Genomic DNA, 26,171 nt, shown 5'->3' on the forward strand with positions numbered 1-26,171 from the left:
CAGTACTGTGCTACTGTGTCAAATTCAGGTGTTTAAAAGCCAGAACACTAAAATGCCATTTTATGCACTCGCCTCTTAAGGCGGTAAGGTTGGAAGTAATCCCGCGCCATGACATGGGTATTCCGAGGTATACACCGCGTGATTTGTTAAAATAACAGCCGCTGCATCTGTAAGTAACGTGCAATACAAATAATACATTTAGCAGGACCTTGTTTAGTTCACAATACATAGTTCCCAATGCTGGATCCAAAAGCCTCCATAGCGGATTCAACGTCCTTTCAATCTGTCCACATCAGGGGTCTTCTATTCCGACATCCGAGGCAGCACCGCAGCCTCACTCCCCCCGCTGAACGTGGCGAACGTCAACACGTTTCACTAATTGCTTCATCGGGTTCAGTTATTCATCAGTATTGGGCTGCTTTAAAATCGGTCTAGGATATTTATCTGCTGCCACCCCCTAACTTTAACCTCTTACCCTAAAACCCCTAATACGAACACTATTCACTTACCTTGGCCGACGGCTGAATGGCAGCAGCAGAAAGTCCACAATAATTAACCCATAAAGGGTCATAAAAATAAAAAAAAGTTAGTCAATTTGTTGATGTAAAATCTCCCATTAAAGAAAATACGTTAAAGGTCAAAGTATTCTAATTTTGTTAGTTACTGTAAGTGTACCTACACTTTGACACGTGAATCAGTGTTATACTATTTGTTTGTCTATTCAATAAAAAATATTTGTACCAAAAAAAAAATACATACTGTAAGTATACTAGTCCAACAAGTGAAAAATAAGATTTTAACTGTTGGATTAGTACTTCTGTATTTTCTTTAATGGAGAGAAGTACTAATCCAACAGTTCAAATCTTATTTTATACTTGTTGGATTTTTTTTTTTGGTACAAATATTTTTTTATTTAATAGAGAAACACATAGTATAACATTGACACTTGAATCAAAGTGTAGGTACACTTACAGTAACTAACAAAATTAGAATACTTTGACCTTTAATGTATGTTCTTTAATGGAGAGCTGTTACATCAACAATGACTAATTTTAGCATTGCGTGTTATGATGCTTATGTCTTAATTATTCTGAACCTTAGGGCTATTGAAGCCCAATACTAATGCACCGATCAAGAAACTAATGAAGCAAGTTGATCAGAGGTGACTATTACACACAGTGGCGAACGTCAACGCGCATCAGCAGGGAGTGAGGCTGCAGAGCTGCCTAGAACGTCAGAAAGGAAGGCCCCGCTATGGGTAGATCAGGAACTCTGCAGTGTAAACTAAACAAGCAACTACTACACAATAGCTAAATGGCTTACATGTGTGTTTTTGTACTGCAGTGTGTGTGTGTGTAACATACATTTTTTTCTTTTTTTCATACATTACATACATACAGCAAAGCCCCGCTTCTCAGTGATCTGCGGATACCGAAGGGGGCCGCCATGTCTGCGCAGAACGGACCGGTCAGAGGTTACGCATGCGCAGAATGAGGGGTTTTCCTGGGTTGCGCATGCGAAGAAGCGCGCACACTGAAAATCTGTGATCTTTGCGGCGGGCCCTTAGAACAGAACTCACCGCATGCCCGGGGCCCTCCTGTACCATGCCAGTTCAATTGTGTGCCGTGTGAAGGCAACGTGCTGGTCACTCAGAGCCCCAATACTTACACCGCCAATGCTTTATCTGTGGTCTGTCTCCTTTAAAGCTGCAGACCAAGCAATATCGTCCGTGTTTTTTTTTTTTTTTTAAATAAATCAGTTGTGTACGAAAAGAAAATATTTGCAGCAATTTTTTTTAAACAACTCTGAATTAAAATTTTTATGCATTATAATGTAACAGGCCTTTTGTTTCTATAGCATCCATTTACAAAGTCACATCCCCTTCCTCTTCTGAAACAGAATCTGGCACACCCATTTTTGAACCCTGCCCTCTAGCAGTGCATCAATTGTATCTAGTGACTGCCTGGTCACATGATTTTCCCCACAGAACTTTGTATCTTTGGTCTTCTTCTGCTGCACTGACAGCCATTTAGTGAACACCCGAACCAAATCCTCGCCGATTGATCACAGGAGAACGGACCGATTGGCAATTTAGGTAATTGCTCATTATGTGGATTGTATTGATGCACATATTAAAAGGGATATATATAAAAAAAAATTAAAAAATCGGCAGTTTGGAATGCTGCTTTAAGTACAAGGCATTGTGTGGCCCAGGTATTAAGGCTCTAGCAGTCAGGGATCAGCACGCTGCCTTCACACAGCCTGCAGTTCTGTGCCTTTTAAGCCACACAGCCCAATGAAGAGGAGGTTGCATCCCAGGATTTTGGGACGAGTTAAGTTTTTCAGGGAGGGTGGTGAGGGAAGGAAGAGATGCACACACGTTACAGTATACCATATTTCAGGGGAAAAACAGTCTTTGGAATCATAACACTATGGCAACAGCATATGGGAAGCTTCCTGGTTTGGGGCGGGGGGGTAATATGAATCGTGGCACTGACAACACTCATCTAAACCTCGTTTACATGTAGGATATATACACACGTGCAGTATCATCTTTGCTTAAGGGCTTCGCTGAGACTGAAACATTGCTTCTGAATGCTGCCCTTCAAATAAAGCAGTCAAATGAAAGTAAACTGCATTTCTTTTCATTCAACTAATGCATATACTATAGCTGATATTGCTGCTAAATGTTTACTTTTCTACAGATGCAGCGGCCATTATTTTAACAAATCACAGCGCCGTTTGTGTGCGCTGCTGTACTCCACGCAGCATGAACGCGGCTAATCGCCCCAGGCACATGTGTTTATCGCAGCTGCTTTGTTTGAATTTCATGGCATTCGCGTCTTAAGGCGGTACAGTTGGAAGCAATCCCGCGCCATGACATTGGTATTCCGAGGTATACACCGCGTGATTTGTTAAAATAATGGCCACTGCGTAGTTAGTGTTACTCTAATCACTACGCTCACACATTTACCTTCTCCCTCTACTCTGTTGCATGTTTTTGAAGGACAGGTACCCGTTATACAGTACTCTTCAGCAAGCTTGACCCTACTGGTCCATCGTCCTGTCTGCCTCCTGCTTTTTGCCTCTAAACTCATTGAATGCCTTGTATTCGATCACTTACTCTATTTTCTCACCACCTATTACCTCCTACACCCTCTACAATCTGGCCTCGGCACCGCTCACTCCACAGAAACAGCCCTCACTAAAATAACTAATGACTTGCATGCTGCCATAGACAGAAAGGTCATTGCATTGTGTAGAGGTTGAGCAATATGAGCCGCCTTTGATACTGTGGACCCCCCTTCTCCTCCATACTCTTGGTATCTGTAACAAAGCTCTATCCTGGATTTCCTCTGACTTCTCCCATTATTCTTTCAGTGTCTCGTTTCAGTGCTCGATCTTTCTGTGGGGGTAACCCAGGGTTCGGTCCTGGGACCACACACACGATGATCATATCACAGCTCGGGTTCAAATATCACCTCTATGCTATTGACACAATTTACTTTTCAATCCCTAACCTTACACCTGCTGTACAGACCAAAGTTTCCTCCCAAGCCTACCCTACTGCCCCCTTTTACTTTATTGTTGTCATCACTATCACAAGCACAGTGCCTGGGGGTCACATTTGACTTTTCCCCACACATTCAAAATGTAGCTAAAACCCAGCATCTTTTTTTCCTCTGCAACATTGCAAAGATACACCCTTTCCTCTGTTTCTCTACTGCTAAACCCCTCAGACACTCTTCTGCCATCTCAACTATTGTAATCTTCTGCTGTCCTGTCTCACCCGCTTCTCCTTCAATCTATCCTAAACACTGCTGCTAGAATCATTTTACTCTCCTAAATCTGTCTCGGCGTGTCTTCTGCTGAAATCCCTCTCCTGGCTTCCCATCAAACCCCACATTACACAAAGTTCTCCTCACTTTTATATACAATCTGCCCCTCCTTACATCTCAGCCCTAATTTCTCGCCATATACCTTCCAGACTCTTACGTTCTGCTTACTAATGTCTTCTCTCTACCTCTTTTGTATCTAAAGTCCTGTCCCACCTTAAACCTCTCACGCCCTACCCCTCAATATCCACCTTTAAGACCCATCTTAAAACCCACCTTAAAGCATAAGGGTAGCTCCGTGGCTGACACACTACATACATCGACCTTGTCCCCTTGCAGACACACTTAACAGAACACCGCCCTACTGTGTGTACATTCTTCCTCCTTACCACTTAGATTGTAAGCTCTTTAGGGCAGGGGCTCCTTTTCCTAATGTTACTTTTATATCTGAACCCTTATTCCCATTGTGTCACGTATATTACTGCTGTGAAGCGCTATGTACATAAGTAGTGCTATATAAAAAGATATCCAAACATACACGTGGGCAAGCACCAAACCGTGTCTCCTGTGCCCTAAGGCTAGGTCCCAGCTGCCTGCTGCAGCGCCTGCTATGGGGTGCGCAGCAGGGACAAGAACCGCCACGCAATGGCACCAGGCCTGAGACATGCATTTCAGTCAATGAGGGCAAACCTGTCGGGTGTGGTCATGGCCGTGCCCCCCACAGCTCACCGCAGACCGGGGATCTCAGCTGCACGCGCAGCCAGCCTGGCAGACACGACAGAAATCTTGGTCCAGAACCAATTCTTCTAGGGTCAACGCAACCGTAGGGCAGGGGCTCCCAACCTTTTTGTGCCCAAGGGCACACTTGAGCATTCACGAGAGTGTGGCAGGGACCAAACAGCACGCATGCACACAATTGCAACACACTATGGGGAGAGGACTCCAGTGCCAGAATGACATGCAGCAGCTGTCGGCAGCACTGCGATCGTGGGCATGCATAAGAGAGAGTTTGCGGGCACCGCAGCTCTAGGGTATTAATGTGAGGGAGGACAAGAGGGAAAAAACTCTGCAAGCGAAAGCTAGTAATCTTAACCCCTTGCGTTACAATGTACTGCTGGCCCTTCCGCCCCCCAAGGGGGTAAAGACAATATAAACCTCCAACCTTAGGCCAGGTCCCCGCTGCCTACTGCAGCGCCCGCTGTGGCGGACGCTGCAGGGACAAGAGCCGCCCCACAATGGGGCTGGGCACGCTGCGAGGGGGGGGGGGCACCACGCTGCGCCGACAAACTCCTGCTCTCAGCGGGGCCGTAGCCTTATACAGCTAAATTTTGGGGTGCATTACAATTTGACATTCTTAACATTAGAGGAAAACCAACTTTCAAATAAATGATAAATATGATCATAATGGCGGAGGGGAAAAAAACCCAAAGAAATCCCAGGATAAACGAACAGGTCTTACGCAAACCAAATTGAAAATGTATATTTTATTTCAAGGGTTAATGTGTATTTAAAATTATTTACAATCATTGGATTCTGTAATACAATCTTCTCCTCTTCAAATTCCAAATTGAAAAAAAAAAGAAGAAATTACCATTAAAACATCTGAACCTGCTTGTGGGCAGGACTCAGAACAGGACACTTAATATTACTATTTAATAGACATTTAAGATACATAATAGGCAAAGGAATACTCTGACAATGGCCCATGTGCTTAAAAGCTCCACCACTCCTGCTACATTGCCACAAAGATCTTCCTCCACCACTCTGTTAATCTTTAAGTGTGGGTTCTTAAGGTTATGTAGTCCAATATTGTCAGAATATGTTTGTAGAACAGCTCTCAAATTACAATAACCCCAATGCCCTTCTCACCTGTCGACCCGACTGACTGCAAACGTGGGCACTTACCCAAACCCTCAGCTCTGCTTGTTAACCGTTTTGTTCAAATGCAATATATTAATGCTCTACTGTTCAAGGAGACTTCAAACAAACTTTTCACATATGGAACAACTAAAATAATTATATGTGGAGGCTACCATTATTTCATCCTTCATTTTTAGACTACCTAACATGAGAGTAATAAATAGGGTGCTTTACATCAGTATCTACAAACATATGCTGCAATGATTGGAACAGAGAAACAAGGATTGCACTGCGAAGCCTATTACAGAAACAAAGCATTACGATACCCTCAGAACAGCTTATATAAAGTGAGATTTTTTATTGCTAACCCAATATAAACATCAAGAAAAAAAATACGAGGATCGGTGGGGAAATCGCAAACCCCGAAGTAAGCAGGAGCTCGCCGGGTATTGAAAAAAAATATAAAGTAGACTTTAATGTTTCATATTAAAAACAAACAGACAGACAAAACTCCCACGCATTTCACACCAAATGTCACTCGTTTTTAAGATCATTCATTGAAGTCTACTTTATATCGGTCGAGTTCCTGCTTCATCAACCGTTTGCGATTCCCCTCCAATCCTCTATATTTTTTCTTGTTCGACTAAACTTGATTGGAGGGACGGGAAATCCGGGCCGTCAAGCTGCTGATCAGTTCTATTGCTGTACTAAGGCGACGTGGTGAACAGAAGGAGACAACACTGGCCCTCACCTGCAGCATATGAACTTTTTCTATAACACCTACGACCCTGGGTTTCTTAATAAGGTAAGCATATACCTTCAATATATGTTTGGGGCATTTGGGGCAGGTGTAGGATATATACAAACTTTTTCCATATAAGTCCCCAAATTGTATCTGGTCCTCCAAAGATTGCACCATAAACACTCATTCTTCTAAAGTGCCTCTCCTGGAGCTATTTTGAACGGCTGTTGTGACTCAATATAAACTTCAACCTGGATTCTGAAATCTGCAATTGCATTAGAAGTAGCCAACCAAATCCATTTCTTAAACTCTTCTCTGCAGCACTGTGAATTAACCCCAATACTGCAAGAGAGGGGTGCAATGAAATGCACTGCAGGCCACTCTGGCAGCAAAGAGGTTAAGACCGCAGATACCATCAAGCATATTTACTGAAATTCCAAGACCATCTTTCCGCTGAATCCATTTACACTTCCACAGCAAAATCTACTGACCACTTTAGCAGTGAAAGTATTAAACACATGCCAAAGATGTGTCAATGGGTTTCAGACTCACTGTGGCTATACATGGAGGTATAATTCCAACTATAGGCCGCCAGGTTTGAGCTGAAGAGGGAGAGAGGAGAAGGAGAGGGGAAAAACAGGATGGCTGAAAACACTTCATATATTACTTCCATATTACAGTATCTGTCTTCTCACCCTGTAATGTGACAAAGTTAATCAGGGCACAGGAGCCTTCCATAAAGTGATAAAAGACAAGGAAACGCAGACTGTAAATTTAAGGCACAAATATACTGAAAACTATATATCTTAAATCATTCAATTTGACTTCTACAAAGCAAGGCAGAGCTTTTGTAAGTTAACCGCATTAAGGTGTTTACCCAAACGTAACCTATTTCTTTCAACCGTATGGCAACATATCCAGATTTTTCCCAGGTGGTTAAGTTCTAGGCCATCTACCACAAAACATCAAGACGCATAAAACACAAATGTTTCCATGATTAAAACAAACAGAAGACAGCTTATCTTGTGGACAGAAAATGGAGGTGGCCTGCTGGTCTCATCACAGGTTTATATGGGCACTGGAAAGACCGCCTCTCAAAGTTGGCTGGTTATCTGGAATCTACAGAAACATGGCATGATTTACGAGGGGAGGGAAGGGGGGGGGGGAATCTGCTTCCGAGGACAGCTCTCTTACCACAAGATACCAAAAATGATTCTGTTACTGGAACAAAGAAAGAAAAAAAGTCCACCGTCAATGTGGTCTCTATGGCGAACATCCTGATCGATATGTTTGCAGGTGGTTACAGCTCAAAAGTACATTGGATGGATAAGGGTGGCACATTGCCCAACGTTGTAAAGTGGCCGGAGCTTTCAACAGTACAAAAAAAAGGGCAGCCGTCTCTCCTCAGAAATCGGCACTACAATGGTTATAGTTTATTAGCAAGTTCTTGAACTGCCTCATGCGGATTTGTGAGGCAGCTGATGCCACCCCTAGACAGTCCCCTCGTTCTGGATGACATTGCCAGGATTAACTCCAGACATCCTGGGAATAGCGACCCTTGGTCATCAGTTTCTTGATATAATCCACCGCCTGTGCGCGGTCCAACTTGCCGTACTCTTCGACAATATCGTAGAAAGTGTTCTGCACGTCACGGGCCATGTAGCGGGCGTCCCTGCAGGTCGTACACACAGGGAAGAGGAATTTTAAATATTGCAACCCAATCTGTGCCACAGCATTGCCAGCCTGACTGCATGGCATCATGGTATTTCAATACAGTTCTTGCTTTCTAATGCCTGGGACATAGTGGCCTTGAAGCTCGCTGAAGCGCGCTCCTGCTCTGCCTCGCCTGCTGAAAATGGTGCTTTTCCTGTCCTTGCAGGCGAGGCAGTGAGCGCGCTCAGGGGGCGGGGGTGGAGCAGAGGCGGAGCGGAGGCGTGCCAGGAGGCCGAGCGGGAGGTGGGGCTGGTCTCCTGCTCCCATTGGATGGGAGCGGTCACGTGACTGCTCCTCCGCTTCCCCGAGCGGCAAATTTCAAACCTGCCTGTCTCGGCAAAGTTTCTCAGCCTCCGCACGCATGCGGGGGGGGGGGGGAGAAACTATAGCCGCGCTGATGACAGATGCAGGGGCTTTTTGCATCTGCTCAGCGCGGCTCAGCCCGCCTCAGCGAGCTTAAAACTCACAATGTCCCAGGCCTAAATCAATTATGTGAATTCTGATTAACAATAGCTCTTCCCTTGCATGAGGACTCCAGAACAGCACTAGATCAGAATCTCATGATGACAGAGTTTGGTTGTTGTTACTGATGCTTTTGCTAACTGAACTTGCACAAAAATGCTCCTTGACCCCCTCGGTGAGAGCCCAAAACCAATAGTGCATAGGATTCCAGAGATTTGCAAGGACACACAGTAAGATTCCATGGAACAAGCACAAAGGGCAATGATCAACTGTCAAAGCTGTATAAACACTTCAATTATTAACCACAATATGGGAGAGGGAGTGGCTCAGTGAGTAATGCCACTGACTGGCACTGAGTTTGAAGCAGGGGAGCCTGGTTCAATTCCCGGTGTCGGCTCCTTGTGACTTTGGGCAAGTCACTTTATCTCCCTGTGCCTCAGGCACCAAAAACATAGATTGTAAACTCCACGGGGCAGGGACCTGTGCCTGCAAAATGTCTCTGTAAAGCGCGACTTAAAACTGGCAGCGATATACAAGAACATGCTATTATTATTATTAACCACAAGCATAGTTGTGTATGTATATTTGATGTGCAAAAAGGAATTTACCAGGAGAGATGTGTGTGTGTGTATATTTACATATATATACATACATAGCCTTCAAGTATGGAAAAGCGTGGACCATTATTTGCTTTTTGATCTCATTGTATGAATGCCCTGTACCAGAGATGGCTAACCCGTGGCCCTTCAGTGATTTTTGTGCTACCGATTGAAAAAAAAAAAATAAAATAAAAAAAAGTGTGCGCTCCAGGCACAGTGCATAGACCATAGAGACATGGAAGAGGACAAGCCAGAGCACTCCCTAGCCAGCGCCTGTCCTGAGCTCCCATGGACCAGTGGCCCATAGTGGGCTCTCAAGCAACACCGGGTACAGCAAGTATACACCCTGCCTGCTGTGAGCTCCACATGGTGCTGCCTGTGGAGACTGGAGAGCAAGGTTGGGACAATCGCCCCATTGCCTTCCAGTTCCCTCTTTCAACCCCTTGTCACTCCAACTGCACCATCAACCTCTTACCCACCACTGCGCCTCCCCCCCCCTGTACTCTTTCAGGTTATATACCCGTGTTATAGCGCCGTCATGTTATACTCCATGTCGGTGTATAATGCAGACGGCACTAAACACTGATACAGAGTATGTAGCTAAACGGCAATAAACACTGACACGTCAGGTTATGCTCTGTGTCAGTGTTTCCAGGTATTGGATTTTTTTATTGTGGCCCATTGGCAATGACACTGGTCAATTCTGGCTCCGTCAGGTTGGCCATCCATGTCCTATTCACTGTTGTGAAACCATCTTCCCCATCCATTAACATAACCCTTCTCCTTGGTGAAGGTATGCACACACATGCCATTTGATTTAGTTTGTAATGGTTAGATGGGATACGGTCATATGTAATGAGCTTATTACATCTCACCGTATTAACCACATCACAGGTCACCATTTATTGAGCACAGGTTAAATAAAGCATTTTATTCATCACCTATTACCCATTTTGTGAGATGTGTCCATGTCACACATTGTCCATATTTACTCTTCCGGATCATACACGGTAGGACACCTAAGTTTCGATGAACACCTGAGCCATTATGCATGAACATATAAAAAGCTAAAGCAAAATTAACATAAGTAATTAGAAAGCAAGTAGTCAAAAAATTTATAATCTGTACTATTTTAAGTCAAAGACACCCTCGTGATGATTTATTGGCTCACGCGAGAACAGATCCTCATCATAAAGGACCCAATCAATTTCTGTTCTTTCGTTAAAATAGCACATGGTAGTTTATAAAAATATATATGAAATTGTGTTTTTCAACAAAAAATCAGAATGAAAAAAAAAAAAAAAGTTTGTAGAAAGTGATTGTGACCAATATTCTATATGTCCAAAAAGTGTTTTTCTCCATTGGAAACAGGAGCTGCTTCACTCGCACCCCAATGAAGTATAAGGGGCAACACCAATACAATCATGGTGCAAGTGACAAGATTTTAGGCTGACAGACAAATGCACCAAGCTTCATTGTCCTCTCCGGTGCTTAATGGTGGGAAGTATGTGGTGATATTCGGCACATCATGGCCATAGAACACCACAGCGGCTCCACGGGTTTATAAACGGATGTGCTTATGGTGGGAGAATGATTTGTAGCGCATGGAATTATACTGTCCTTACAATAATAAAATAACATCTCTGCTTGCTGCGTTATTATCCAAGCCCAGTGTTCCCAAACCTTTCCTATAAGCCTTGAGAGCCAGACCAGCATTTTGTTGGGCTACTAATAAATATACATCTCACTGTGTCAATTAAGTCCATTCTAGAAATGCATCATAACTACTAAAACCTGGTGTCCAGTGGTCCCCGATCTATGGAAATGTACATAAATATCTGCTCTGGCTGTCACCTCTTCCGGTTTGTACAGTAGGTGTTAAACCTTTCCGTGCAGTGGTTCTCCAACCTTTCCTCCGGGACTACCAGACACATCAGGTTTTAGGAATAACCAATGCGTTTGCAATGCAGGTGAATGCACCTAATTTAAACATACTTCGAATATGGACTGGTTGCACCCCAAAATTGTTGCTTGGGTCAATGCCTCGCAGAAAGGTTTTACACCCACAGCTTTAGAGGACGGCATTAGGCGTTATTCTGAGATTGAAGGGGCTCTAGGAAGCCAAGACTCACCCGCAGACATAGATGTGGGCATTGTCCTCGCTGATCAGCTTCCACACGCTCTCTTTATTTTTCTGTAGCAGATGTTGGACGTAAACCTGTATGAGACAGCAATGAGCATTTCAATCGGTTGTACTTTACATGGAAGACACCACTGTTCTTTGCATGAAAACAAGGACTAAATTATTGCATAGAAGAGAGTAACCATATAATAATGCATATGATCTTGGGCACATGGAGGGGGGAAAAAAACCCCAAACATTTACTTGTCCACTCATGCAAGGAGAGGTGCGTCTTGAAAAGGGTTTTTCCACTAATCCATCTCCACTTCTATGTTCTGGGAATGTTTTTTTGTTTTTTATACAAGTATGCTGATTCAGAGTTAAACATATTGTACTCCAAACTAGATACATCCATGTGATCTGCAAATGCCACATTCTAATCCTAGAAGAATGTATAGTACGATGTCGGTCAATCAAGGAGACCAGATGCCTCTTGATAGGCAAGAATATTTAATAAACCGTGACCCAACCCACCCTCCCTCTCAAGGCCTGCACCAAGTGCCTATCCTATGCTGCTGTGATATTATCGCCTCAGTTCCACCACACAAACATTTTGGTTACCTCTAGAGAGCATGGCTACTGTTTACCCAGCCACAACTGAATACTGCAATGCCTGGGCTTACCTTTTGTGCTTGATCGCGAGAGAAAGCAACATTCAACTGGGTAAGGACGCCATCCTTGTGAAACTGAGCCAACTCATCCTTATAAAGGTAGTCTTCATTTTCATAGCGGCAGCCGTAGTACAGAACAGTTTCCCCAACTTCCTTGCCTGAAACGGCACATGCAGTGTTAGACAAGGAAATGAAGAAAGAGTCAGGGGGTGGAGGTCAGATAAGTCAATGGAACACGCAGCTCTTTCGTTAAGAGATAAATTACATCGGCACCCAAGGCATACAAGTAACTTTCCAAAGGTTGCAGGTACCTGATGCTGAATTTGGATCAATAGTGCACTTCTCCCCCTTATTTTCCATCACAATCTTTCTGTAAATCTCTTCTGTAGCATACAAGTTATCGATCCAGCAACCCCTGGCACTCAGGATGACCTAACACATGGCTTTTACTTTTATTATTTAGTAATATTGTAACTATTTATAGAGGTTAGGGGACACACTCCATCCATGTGATGGCTTTATTATAATATATGGCTTTTTTTATCTGATGTACCTTTTGGTGCTAGAAGGTAATCGGCACAAAGTGATCGTTTGTGTACAGATCACATGGTTGCGACATGAACATTATCCTGTTGTGATCATGTCCACAGCCCCCTGAAAGCTGCAGACGCGACCCGCCCCATGAAACTAAAATAAAGGCGCCCCACTTGTGATGTTTAGTGGATAAGGGCACTAAAAGATTTAGGCTTATTAGCACAATGTATGCAGAGAGAGGTGGCTGAATGCAAAGACCTGTCTCCCAGGGTGCGGCTCCTACTCACCTTGCTGCTTCAGCCACCCTCGCTCCTGGATGAAACCCATGAAGGGGGCAATCCCGGTACCCGGCCCAACCATGATGACAGGTGTGCTGGGCTTGAAGGGCAGTCGGAACTGGGACTTGCGGACATACATGGGCACTGTGGACTTGTGCCCGTTGTCGCTCAGCTGCTTATTTTTCAGCCAGCTCGTGGCCACTCCTCGGTTCTGTCGTCCTGTCCTGGTCTCATATTCCACCAGCACAGAGCAGATAAAGATGGAATTGGAGTGAACCTGCATGAAACAGGAGATACTAATAAGTAATGAGAACCAAGGATCAAAGAGGCTGCAATTAATACAACAAGTATGTTCTGGTAGATCCATTAAGAACTGTGGTATTTCAATAGCAAGATGGGAGAAAAGTTAAAGTATTATGTAAGGTTCACAATATAGTGACCACCAATAACACTCATGCATCAATATTTCTTACATAGGTTCCCCAAGACTGCTCCAGTGTTTCACATATCGGTGTTTAAACTGCAGAAAGGAGCTGCCTTTTTGAGACTGATCCGCGGAAAGGAACAAGTCACTTCGTGGTGGATTTGAATTGTGCAACATCTGATAACGCTGCAACCCTGTATTGTTTGCAGGAGCAAAGCTTACGAGCAGTGCGGACTGCTGCTCTACAGAAAGATGTGCAAGAGGATGACCACCCTAAATAAGCACACTGGTGGGGCAGGGGTGAAGTGTACAAGTACAGGTGCAGGAGAGATGGCGCTTACCTTGGAGGAGGAAGCGATGGAGTAGTATCGGGCCTGCAGGCGCGGCAGCAGCTCACAAAGATGATCGAGGGGAGGACGCAGGGAAGGCACGTCCTGCAATATGGCCAAAATGTTCCTTCTCGACTCCACCACCCAAGTGAGATACAGAGCCTGGAAACAGACAAGCAGGACGGAGAGAGGAAAAGCATGAGGAAGGCGACTGTGCCCTTCTACATCAGGCGTGCATCGACTGAAAACCGAGCCACTGATTGAGCAACCTGTGCTGAAGCTGGGATATCCTGAAAACTCAACCTATTGAGGGGTCTTGAAGACTGGAGTTGAGCACCACTGTTCTACATAACCCTTTCCATGACTGTCATGTCTGCATTACAAAACAAGAGGTGAAGGGGCGTTTACCCAGAACCAAAGTGAACCCACAGCAGTGAAACTTTTAGTGGGCGAGATTCTCCCTGCAAAGTAATTCTGATGCCATCAGCTAGGGGTGAAGTGCATGAAATAACTCAGGGGTGCGCGCAAACCTCTTGAGCTGCGGCCCCCCGACTGGCAGCCGCAACTTTCACTCCCCCTCTCTCCAAGGACTTGGCGTCAAACGACGTCACGTGACCCCGCCACGTCATTTGATGCGAATTGCCATGGCGACGCGTCGCCGAAGACCTGGCAGAGCAGGTAAGGGAGTTAGAGGCCTCACGCCTCCCCCGGCATTTAATTTAAATGCCACGGGGAAGCGCGGGGGCTTCTGCAACCGCCGCGCCCCCTAGAAATTCTTGCCCCCCCTTCACCAGTTTGTGCACTGCAGAAAAAACTGAAGAGGCGGGGGGAAAATAAAGCAAAAAAAAAACAAAGGCAGAACAAAATACTAACATAAGAAATAACCTCATATAGGCGTCTGGTGGAGGGGAGGAGAGAATTGTTTGAGCTGGCTATTGAGCACTGAAATAAAAGTGATGTATTGGAGAAGTGCCCGGTGTTGCAATAAGCACACTAGGCTGCATATCAATGCTCTGATAAAGGGTTATTGGCTTGAGTTCCACAAACCACTTCTGCTGCCAGATGGAGCTACAACACATTGGGTAGTGTAAGCCAAGGTCAAAAGGTAGGAGCTGGATTTATTTATATATTTTTAAAGACTGGTTTCTCTGGGAGTCCTATTGTCTGTATGGAAAGGATCGTATTGCTGTTCTCCTGTGTGTATCTGTAAAAAAAACCATACATCTGACAGATGACTACCATTGCTACCCTAGTGATGTGACAACACACTCGGATTCACGTTCCGTTCCTGCCTTCTCCCCCCGTTACTGGCTCACCTTGCCCTCGGGAGCAGAGGATGCCATCTTACGCAGGTTCTCTTGTTCCTTGGGGTCTGTGGCATACTGTGCCAGCTCATATAGCACGTTGGTGCGCGGTGGGTTGGTGATGTCCAAGTAGTAGGTGAGGGCTGTGCGATAGGTGGTAGGGCAAGGGAAGGGGTGCTTCTTGTTTGATTCCTCTGCAAAAAGGTCAAAGGAATTGGTCAAACTCAGGAAATTCCTCCAGCAAACAAACAACAAAATGCCTTTTATATCATATATCCAACCACGTTATCCAACTTCCCTGTACTTTTACGGAAGGGATTTAGGCTTTGTGGTTCCACTGGCTCCTCCTACTCAACCCAGTCAGAGAATGGTGAAAATAAGATGTACAGAATTGTGTTTTCATGGAGATTCTGTACAGAAATAATGTCAAAATCACATTAAGTAATAATTACACAGAATGAACATTGACTTTCATTGAGGTTACTTGGTTGTTAATATGGATGACTCCTTGCAGTATGGTGGGGGTCGGATATCTGTATTTTTGTATAAAAGGAGTCAAATTAACAAGTAAAAACAATGAAAAAAAGGACAGAGCTTCTTGATGAATTCTGTGAGATTTGGCTGCCTGGGAATCGAACCCCCGATTATAAATGTACATTTGTTGAACAAGCTTTACCATTTTCTTTGTATGACCCTCAATCTTTATCTCTCTGATGAACCCAAATATAATCCTGTATGAAGATTCATTTTATGCACTTAACTGCACTTACATTTACGACCAAATAGACAGTAGTTGACAAATCACCAAAAAATCTACTCGCCACACAAAAAAATCTACTCGCCACCTAGTACCAAACGTGTGCTGCTTGGGCCAATATTTACTCGCCCGGGGGTTAAATCCACTTGCCCGGGGCGAGCAAATGTATAGGTTTGTCGACCACTGCAAATAGAAATGTATATAAATTGTACCATGTTTTGCACCACCCCATCCTTATTTCAAAATAAAACAGTTTATAAAAACAATAAAAAGGACACAGCTATTCATAATTAGACCACAAGCACAACCTCAAGATTCCCATGAGCTTGCTCCATGGCATCAAATATATGAAGTCCTATTTTAACATTCCTCCTCTAACTTATTAAACGCCTTTCATCTTTTTGACAGTTCCCATAAAGACTTTTGATGCGCATTAAGTGTGTATTTGCGTTAGATGCATGAATTTAAAGCAACAAAAATCAGGGGTGCCCAATGCTACATCCATATGCAGACAGTCCTCGGTTACCCGACACAATGCGTTACTCAAAATGGCGTTGGATAGCGAAACGTTGTAAAGAGAAACACGTTTTCCCATAGGAACACTGTTTAAATGAAAGGTTCCGTTCCTGAAGGCATTTTTAACACTAAAATACACCAAATATTTTACGCAGGCAATAAGATATGCAGCACACACAAATTATATAGTGTATATACTGTAATATATATATATATATATATATATATATATATATATATATATATATATATATATATATATATATATATATATATACATATACATATACACACACACACACACACACACACACACACACACACGTTGCAAAGCGTCGTAAGAGCGTTGGATAAGCCGTTTTAGTGTTGTAAAAATGAACATAGGAATGCATTGCATAGCGTTGGATAAGCCATTCGTTGTAAAACGAAGCGTTGTAAAACGAGGACTGCCTGTACTTATCATATATGTTTTGTTAATTATATATAGCATTGGGCACCCCTGTCTTTTGTTGTATACATTGGCCACGCTCAGTAGCACTCCTTTTGAGATATAGATATATACATATACACATATTATATATGTATGATGTGGTGGGTGTTGGAGTTTGAGCTAACTGGGAATGTGTGTGAATTTAAAGCAGCAATCCCACAAAAATAAAACGTCACATATTCCAATAGCGTACGCTGTCATCACCCGTTTTATCATTTTTGTTTTCCTGAAAAGTATTTTTTGTGTTGCGCCTGTTTTTTCTCCCACTAGCATTACAGATGTACTATGGCCACCTCTGTAATGGAATAGTCAATGGAATCCAACCTATCCAGTAGCGCAACGAGAATTGAACCAAAAACGCATTTATTTTTCTATAACACAAGATAAAATGCAGCATCTCACTTCAAATTAGATTAACAAAACTGCTCTCAGTCTGGCAACTGCGCTCGAGTCCTCTACACGTTTCGCGGACTGGCCGAACAGCATGAGTGTAGGACGGGGGCTGTAACGTCAGACCGTGAACAATGTTATTAACCGAATTGTAAGCCAGACACCTAATTTTATCTTGTGTTAAAGAATAATACATAAGTGCTGAATTTTGGATCTTCTGTTTCTTCTCGTTTCCCCATCAGGGAGGTTGGATTTCATTGAAAATGACACTGCGGGCTTTTGGCTTGCAAGCGTGAAGCAGCAGGCTTGGCTACCTAGGCATGGGAAGGCTACCAGAAGCCAAACGGAGAACAAGTGGAAGTTATTTATTTTAGGATATGACTCTGAAGCTTGTGTATCCTATTCCAGTTCTCCACTTTGTGTGGTTTACCTACTTGCTATTAACGCTGGTTTTACTATATTAGGTATGGCAACCTCCATTTGCTCAATGTAAAGGAAGGAATGAGGAAGCGTATATTTTAAATTCCCAGTATGGAAGAGAGAGGGGAGAAAGAGGGGAGAAAGAGGTAATTATTATTATTTTTACAGAGGTAGTCTTTCAAATGACTAGTACTGCAAGCAGGTTTACAGACTATGTACTTCTTTAATCCAGGCTGTGCTGAAAAGGGGCTATATATAGCGAGGTCCGGTTACCTTAGATCACTCTTCGATAAAGTCCCCCAGGGACGAAACGCGTCAGAGGATCCTCCTCATGTGGTTTTAACTTTGGCTAGTATGCCGGAATAAAGTTATTTTTACAGCACCTCCAGGCCTCCAGCCTATTCTAACAGCAGTGCTCGTTCTATTACCTCACCATGTGCTGAAAAGCTATGTAATACGGCAGGCATAGGCGTATAGGGATCCATGTTAAAATGGATGAGAAGTAAAGAGTGACTCACTGAGTGCTCATGTGCAGGTCATTACCCAGAAATTAATGCCTGGTTATACCACACTGTCCCCACAAGCAGAGAAGATTGCTCTATGTCAACATTGTAGGCAAGGAAGAGGACTGCTGGGACATTACCAATAGTATTGTAATACTTTTGTTTTTTTACATATACAATTCTGCACACAACAAGTCCAAACTCAAAACATATTACAGTACTATCGAATATCAGTGGCTAAGGGGCAGGAGGGTGAAAACACTTGCTCAAGGTACAACAGCAAGTACTGAACTCGATACACCCAAGTCTTCTTTCAGCCCAGTGACGCACGTAATCCTGTTAAGCAGGACTGCAATTAAACAAAACAGCCCGATTCTCATTATCACAGCAAGGGGCACAGTGTCCAGAACATTATCACAAAACTGGAGTTAAACTCTGGTGCAACCGGCAGCTTGCAAAACAGATGAAAAGGTCAGTGTACCTAGAAATTCGAACAGTTTGGAAGAACTCACCATCCAAGTTGTTTAAAGATATGACCGTGTCAAGGTCTGCATCCAGGATCTCTCCCAGCTGGTTAACAAGTGACAGGTCGTTCGCTGGGTATACGGCCACGTGATCTCCTGACTCATACCTAAGGGGCAGAGAACAGGAATGTACAATGAACAGTGTCACACTGCACCTGGAATGTAAGGGGATTTATTATTGATATATTCTGTTGCACCGCTTTATAAGCCTGAGTCAGAGTCTTCATAGCTGATGCTAAAGAACAACAGATGAGGTTGAGGGTATTTATAGAACAGTGTTTATAGGGCAATGGAACCAAGATGCAAGCCCTGTAAAGGTGCAGTCCCACTTACATATATGGTAAAACGGAGAAGTTACAAGGAAGAACTTTAGAGTTGGGGGTGTTACATGAACTGTGTCTCATGGTACAACTACTGCTTACTAGATATTTAATTTAAAACCCACTTAAGGCACTTGCATGAGATAACTGCTTTCTTGACTGCACACCCTAAACCATTATCTCAGATGGTAAATCGTTACACCATTCCGGACATCAGCGATCAGACCTATTCTTTGTATCTTCTGTGTATACGGAGCTGTATTTGCTGCCTAAAAAGTGCAACCTTTTAATTGCATTGTAAGACGTGTGACTGCTTGCTTATCACACAGAAAATGGAAGAAATGTGGAAGTTCAGAAAAGGAGCTCACAGCGTCTAAATGGATTTAGGAGTAAAAGCGTGTTTGGAAGTGATCCCCCGCATGACACCTGTGGCTAAAGATGTATTAACACACGTACGCACAAGACCACACACAATCTGAATATTGGCACATTATCTAGTGGGTCTCAGATGTAACTTGGAGAACAGAAGCACAGCTCAGCAGAGCGATCCATTACCTGATCTTTGAACCATTGATATCCAGTTCTAGATGCATTAGGTAACGATCTCCACCCTGGTTCAGTTTGCGGTTCACTGTAACATTGGCCAGGAAAGGATTTTTAGCATCAAATGGCCTGGAGAGGGATAAAAGACAGAAATGTGTACTTTGTACTGTACATGATCAAAGGACAGGCGCCGTTGGCCAAGTCCTATGGACTCAGAAGTAAATGAATGGCACATGTTTGAGGGATTTGAAACATATGCCACGATGCCCAATAGCACTGCCGGGTATGCAGCAACGCCTCTCTGTCTCCAGATTGCAGGCTTGTCTTGGGGCCATAACAAAAACCACCTCCCACAATAAATTTAATGTTATCATAACAACACTATACCACAATAAATATTTGTTACAATAAAAAAAAGTTCGAAAATGGTCTAGTAAATCTAAATAAAATGCCTGATCAAAATACATTTTCTTTCTATTTACTAGAACAAAAAGGGCCTCCATTTCCAAACCCTTTCCATGTCATCTCACTTACACTGCTCCCATCACCCTCATCCCTCTCACCCAGAGATACTACCTCCATTTAAAAACACCTTTCGTTTATAAAATGTTAAACACACAAACATTATTTGACAATTCTTGTATATTTTTAACATGTTATAAATGAAATGTGTTTTTAAATGAAGGGAGTATCTAAGGGTGAGTGATGGGATGATGGGTGGATGAACGTTTAAGAGTCCCGGGATGAGGGTGGTGAAGGGGTTAGGAGAGCTAGTGAGAAGAGCCTTACTTCCTGCAGCGTCTCTCGTGGAGCTGCCAGTTCTCCTCCTCCCTCCATGCAGTGACAAGCATGGCCGGGAGGAGGGAGTGAGAGCAGAGTCTCAGTCTGCAGCTACGAGACTCCACAGCACGGCTGCTTCAAAGCTGCTCCTCTCTTCCCCACACTCAGACACCGTAGTGATAACAACTCATCTCCCACATCAGCAAACCAGCAGATGTGGTTATCGCGGTATTACTATGATCCCGGTATTTTGCACAACCCTAGGATAATTCGAACTCAATCCTCAGAGGACAGGTGATTTTCAGGGCAACACCCACCCACGCATTTTGCTCTAGCAAAGGTTAGAGGAACTGTAAATTGTTGGTAGCCCTTGAGGACTGACCTTCCTGCCATATTAAAGGCAAAGGCATTCCCTCCCACATAAAACGTGGCTCATTTGTAACACTGCCTCACTGTTTTCCCTACTTACGGTTTCTGGGTCTCATAGCTCTTCAGTCTGCCCATCTCTCCAGTGTAGACCTTGTTCATATTCTCATCTGTGTGCACCACAAGCTCGTACTGGCGGATGCTGAGAGAACAAGAGGAGAGATCAGATTCAGATACCAACACAAGTGTAATTACTTAAGAAAAGGTACAGTCCGGACAACAAATTAAATTGGGGTAATGTATACAACAGAGAAGCCCAATGCTACATCCAACATGACAAAAAATACACAGTAAAATACTTATATATTCTCTTGAAAAAGGGTCATTTAGTTTAACCCTTTGGCCAAAGCGTTGTAAGCCTGTGAGCCACGACAAGGCAGGTCCTAACACTACCAGATTAAATACTAATATACCTCTATTAGGATTAAAATTTTCATTTACCTCTATTAGGAGGGAGAAAGACCACATTGGATCTATATCCAGTAATGTATACAACACTGAAGCATTCGCAAAATATACAATCTTGCTTTTTCCTTCTCCAATTTTTCTTCCCAAAATGGTGCTTTAACCCAGGGGTGTGCAAACTGGGGTGCGCGGGATTTTTCTGGGGGAGGGAGGCGCGGGCGGTTGCAGAGGCCCCACGCTCTTCCCCGAGGCATTTAAATTAAATGCCAGTGGACCGCGTGAGGCCCTTGCAACCTCTACTTACCGGGTTTCAGCCGGCTTCTGGTCATGTCGCAATTACACTGCGGGTCACATGACCCTCGGCGTCATTAGACGCCGGGGGCGTAGCCAAAAAACTTTGCGCACCCCTGCTACAACCAGTTTATCACAGTCACTGCTAACGGAGAAAAAGGCAGTAGCCGTTTTAACAATACAGCGGTAAGAATGAGAAGGCCCATTAAGAGAAACCGGTTTATATTGAAGTTGAGGAGACGGATCCTTAAATCCAGGTACATTGCTTGTGGAAGATATGCTACAAGTGCGTATTTTTTCTATTTTACATTAACAGTGCTTAAAGCTGCAGTTCAAGCTGACGTTTTCTTTTAAATATTTTTTTCCATTCAATATGTGCATCAATACAATCTGCACACTGACAAGTGATTCGCCAAGTTGCAGATGGATCCGTTCCTGTAATCGATCGCTTTGCTCTGGGTTATTTAATTCAGTTATTGCTGCAAAACAGTACCCACGATGCAAAGTTCTGTGGGGAAGATCATGTGACCAGGCAGTTACTAGACACAATTGGTGCACTGCTACAGAGAGGGCAGCGCTCAAGACCCAGAGCCCGTCTCAGAAGGGGAAGGGAATGTGACTTTGTAAATGGTTTCTATAGCAACAAAAATGCTTGCTACATTAGAATACATTAAAAACATTTCTTTAAAAATTGTTTTAAAAAAATATGCTACAAGTATTTTCTCATAGTACAGAACTGTTTTTTTTTTTTTTTAAAACACACGTAGGATATTGCTTGAACTGCAGCTTTAATTGAGTGGACGGCATTTGAGAGAAGATTGTGAACTCCTCAGAGTACATTGCTTATAGACTATACTGCACACAGGTGGGGACTAAAGCTCTATTGTGGACTGCAACTCACCTGGACTCTTCTCCGGTTGCCTCTACTCCAAAGTGTTCACACACAGCAGGCCAAAACTGCTCACGCCAGGTGATAAAATCTTCTTCCAAGCTGAGGAAGAACAAGACAAGAGACGATTGCCAATGCTCGGTGAGGAAATAGGCCACGCGAGCAGAAAATCACATTGCAGCCCCATATAAAATGAAGACAATGCTGATAACCAGTGAATGCTGTGTGCCTTCCTTTTAAAAAGGGGTTTAAAAATACAAAAACTCCATTGCCCGACATCAGAAACAGAAATGGTCTGTTTTAGGTACACGGAATAGAACAGAATACCCTATTAGACCCTCAAACATATCACTGTAGGGGGCCTATGCAGAGAGCAGCGAATTTTTAAATTGGCGAATTTATTAAAAAGTAGCTTTTTTGGAGAGTTTTATTCTCCATATGCAGAAAAGTGCGAATTCTGCTATGTTTAACATGGATGCGTGTGGCGAGTTTAAATTGGCGAGATGCGCGCTTCAGAAACGTGTAAAAACAAATTTGCGCCTTTTTTTTCCCTTTGCAATGGCCGCGAGCGGCAGCTTCTTGCCAGTTTTTTCTGGCGAGGCAAAAAGGAGACAATCGCGCCATTTTATTGGCGCGAACAGCCGCTAGATGCCGTTCGCGCCTCTCTGCATACGGATATTTTTAAAACTGGCGAGATTGAGGTTCTCGCCAGCCGCGAGGCGAGTTTTACAAATAGAAAAGAAAAATTGGCGCGTTTTTCGGAACTCGCCATTTTCTGCTGCTTTCTGCGCGATTTTCTCCACAAAATGGCGAATTTCGAAATAGCGCTGCTCTCTGCATAGGCCCCTAGTACGTGAATTTGCTACACTGCCCCATATCACTAAAATCATGGTTTTATATGAATGATATAATACAAAAAGGTTGAAGTGCTGCATACCTAGTAAATACATAAAAATAAGCAAAATACTTGCAGTTTTATCCCAGTGCTCCTGGGACAGGGAAAACCTGTCTACCCAAATCCTGGGCATAAATATGAATGGATGATCCAAGGCACTACGGATTTTTTAAATGGATTTATTATGTCAGAATAGCACAACGTTTCGACCTATTCAGAGGTCTTTATCAAGTGACTGGCATACCAAAGCATTAAAGCGATATAGATATAGATATTCCCACAATTATGTGAGAGAGGCAAATCAATCAACCCCGGTCATCCCACGTGAATCCAATCACTTCTCTCCACCTCTTCTGCATTCCGATGAATGCATGCATTAGCTCCAGTCCTAGTGACATCACGTTCCTCCGTCGACTCTGATTGGCCTCGAACACTCGCAAGCGTTGGTCGAGGAGAGAAATGATTGGATTCACGTGGGATGACCGGGGATGATTGTTTAGCCTCTTTCACACAATTGTGGAAAAAAACACACACACACACACACACTTTGTTTTGGTATGCTTGTCGCTTGATAAAGACCTCTGAGTAGGTCGAAACGTTGTCCTATTTTGACATAATAAATCCCTTTAAAAATTCTGTAGTGCCTTGGATCATCCATTTACATTTATATGAATGATACAGATTAGCTGTTCACTAATATGTCTGGCTTTATATTCAACTCACTTGCCATCGTCGTCTCCCATTCCCAGCTCAAAGATACGTTCTGCTCCCAACTCTTCAAGTCTTTTGTCCACGTACTTCCCCATAGCGTTAAAATGCTCATAAGTCTTGTTTCCAAGGCCAAAGACCTGAAAGATTAACAACCGAAACCGCCAATGGTAAGTGACCAGACTGAAAATAAACCATTGTGACCATTTTTACCCCTTCCACTGCTGGAGTGGTCCACAGCTATTAATGGCCAACATTTTTTAAATTAATTATAGTACTGTATGCAGAAAAAAGCAGCAAAACTCACCTCACAATAACAGTAATGGATAAAGAAAACAGCAGCTCAAACACAAACAAACTGAAACTATATTATAAATTATCCTTGTTCCCCAATGAGAACAAAACGTGTACATAATCTAACTCTGGGTCTGTGTAAGCTCCTTAGTAGCAATGAAAGTTGTATTTGTTTTCCGTCAATTGGTGAAAAAAAGGTGTTGCTACCCAGAAGATATTTTGCAATGAAGGAGTCGCATCAGACCGTGGTTCCCAGGAAGGCGCAACGAGTCGGTGGTACTCACTGCAAAATTAAGGCCGGAGAGGTCAACATCAGCCTCCTGCAACCAGTCGTAAAAATCCTGAGCGTTGTCTGTGGGGTCGCCCTCGCCGTAAGTGGCCATGCAGAATATAGCGAGCGAGTTCTCGATTTCACTGAGGCGTCCGAGATCCGACTGCAAAGAAGCAAAAGAATCATTCGTTTTTGGCAAATTATCTAAAGACCTGTATACGTTTTTGCGGTACTGGTGATTTATGAACCTTGATTGAGAGATGGTGTCCCAGTATTCAAGTAGAAGCTAGTTACATTGTCAAAAGTTATTAAATATAAAGATGAGGAAAAAATAACACATTTTCTTTCTTTCTTTAAATAAGCAATGCTCAGTGAGCAAAGCTACATACATGTACTTTTTGGAACCAGTCAACTACATTAATCTACTCTTGATTCAATTCAAATCCTGCAGCCAAGGACAGGATTTTTGGGCTGGCTGCCGTTTCCCCCCCCCCACTGTAAGTCACGTTAACTGTTTCATTGCCAGAGGCTGCAGCAATGCTTTTACAATATTGTTCCGGGCATCCTGCTAGTAATATTACCATCTGGCCCCTTTGGAAAACTAGTTGGAAGAACCAATGTGCAAATGTAGTAGGCTTTAATGCCCTCCTGCAACACCATATCGTGGGATATATTGGGACTTTCTGCACCTACGCTGCCATTGAATCCTATGGAATCCCTGTGACATTCTGCGTTAACACAGTATAAACTGTGTTAACTGGGAGAACAATGTCACACTGAGTTCTGTACTTGTTGATCTACAGATCCAAAGACTGAACACATGAGCCTTAAAGTCAATGGCACTTATTCTGTAAAGCGCGTTAGGGCAGATCCAGGGAATTCAATGGGGCTTTCTATGCGGTAGTGTCAAATCTGCTCTATTGCACTTAAAAGAATAAGGCTCAATGTGTTGTAGGCTCTTCTGCCCCTGGGGTGGTAATCGGTTGCTATGAATGGGATGTAGGAATGTGTCTCTAGTTAAGAGTCTGCATTTCATTGTCCAATTACCTCTCTCTCTCCCATGATTGGTAAGGAGAACACAGAGACCACCAAAGCTTTGTGACTGCTCTTAATCAGCCCCGCTCTTTGCATGCACAGCCATGTTTGTTTGCATTGTGAGGAATGCAGTAATTGATTAAAGATGCAGCGAGAGACACAACAAGCCCAGACATTTCCACATTGAGATTTACTGGTAGCAGACTCTGGCTGCACAGACAAGGGAAGTACCAGTATAGGGCAAAATGATCGTGGCAGACTTGCACAGCATCATCAGGTCGTGGAGAAGGGATCAGAAGCAGATTCAATGTGAAGGAGCACGAGAAAAAAAAAACAGGAACAGGTTTTGTAGGTTACAACCCACAAAAAAAAATGTTACACAAAAAAAGTTTGTGAACCCCAATGACAAATACGGAAATGCCATAGTTTTTCTATGATCACCTTCTTGAATCAAAACCTGTCTTTTCTTAAATATCCAATAGGTTTTATAATAATCAACTCCATATCTTTGGAAACAAAATGATGTATGACTTGGACAAACAAGGAGTAATTAAAAATCAGGGTATGTGCAAAAGTGAAACCCTGGTTTTATCAGCTAAATTAAAAGGGGATAATTATAATCAGGTGTTTAAATAATTAGGTAGATCTTCAGGTGTAAGTTCGGGAGGCCCCACCCTATATAAAGATCAGAAACTGTGCGAGTTTGGTCTTCACCATAAAGGTGTGTGGAAACAAGTCATGCCACAATCAAAAGAAATTTGAGGACCGCAGAACAGTTGTTGATGCTACAAATTGAGAAAGTTCAAGACTAGTGTCACTATACCTAGGAGTGGTCGTGTC

General features: G+C 43.3%; 1 protein-coding gene across 4 annotated transcripts in view; it reads right to left on the reverse strand.

Annotated features, from left to right (window-relative positions):
- Nucleotides 1-5,301: 5,301 nt before the first annotated feature.
- The window catches only part of POR (cytochrome p450 oxidoreductase), a 72,284-nt gene continuing 51,414 nt past the window's right edge, over nt 5,302-26,171 (reverse strand). For all 4 annotated transcript variants that reach the window (XM_075589859.1, XM_075589860.1, XM_075589857.1 and 1 more), the window contains 12 exons: nt 24,310-24,459; nt 23,747-23,871; nt 22,141-22,230; nt 20,587-20,685; nt 19,350-19,466; nt 18,463-18,581; nt 14,887-15,068; nt 13,583-13,732; nt 12,827-13,094; nt 12,018-12,163; nt 11,345-11,430; nt 5,302-8,110 (listed from right to left, as the gene is read on the reverse strand). In XM_075589859.1, coding sequence (XP_075445974.1) covers nt 7,966-8,110; nt 11,345-11,430; nt 12,018-12,163; nt 12,827-13,094; nt 13,583-13,732; nt 14,887-15,068; nt 18,463-18,581; nt 19,350-19,466; nt 20,587-20,685; nt 22,141-22,230; nt 23,747-23,871; nt 24,310-24,459 — 1,677 coding nt within the window. In that variant the 3' untranslated portion in view covers nt 5,302-7,965. The remainder of the gene's footprint in view (nt 8,111-11,344; nt 11,431-12,017; nt 12,164-12,826; nt 13,095-13,582; nt 13,733-14,886; nt 15,069-18,462; nt 18,582-19,349; nt 19,467-20,586; nt 20,686-22,140; nt 22,231-23,746; nt 23,872-24,309; nt 24,460-26,171) is intronic.

The sequence above is a fragment of the Ascaphus truei genome, chromosome 3, assembly GCF_040206685.1.
Source record: "Ascaphus truei isolate aAscTru1 chromosome 3, aAscTru1.hap1, whole genome shotgun sequence".
Lineage (NCBI taxonomy): Eukaryota > Metazoa > Chordata > Amphibia > Anura > Ascaphidae > Ascaphus > Ascaphus truei.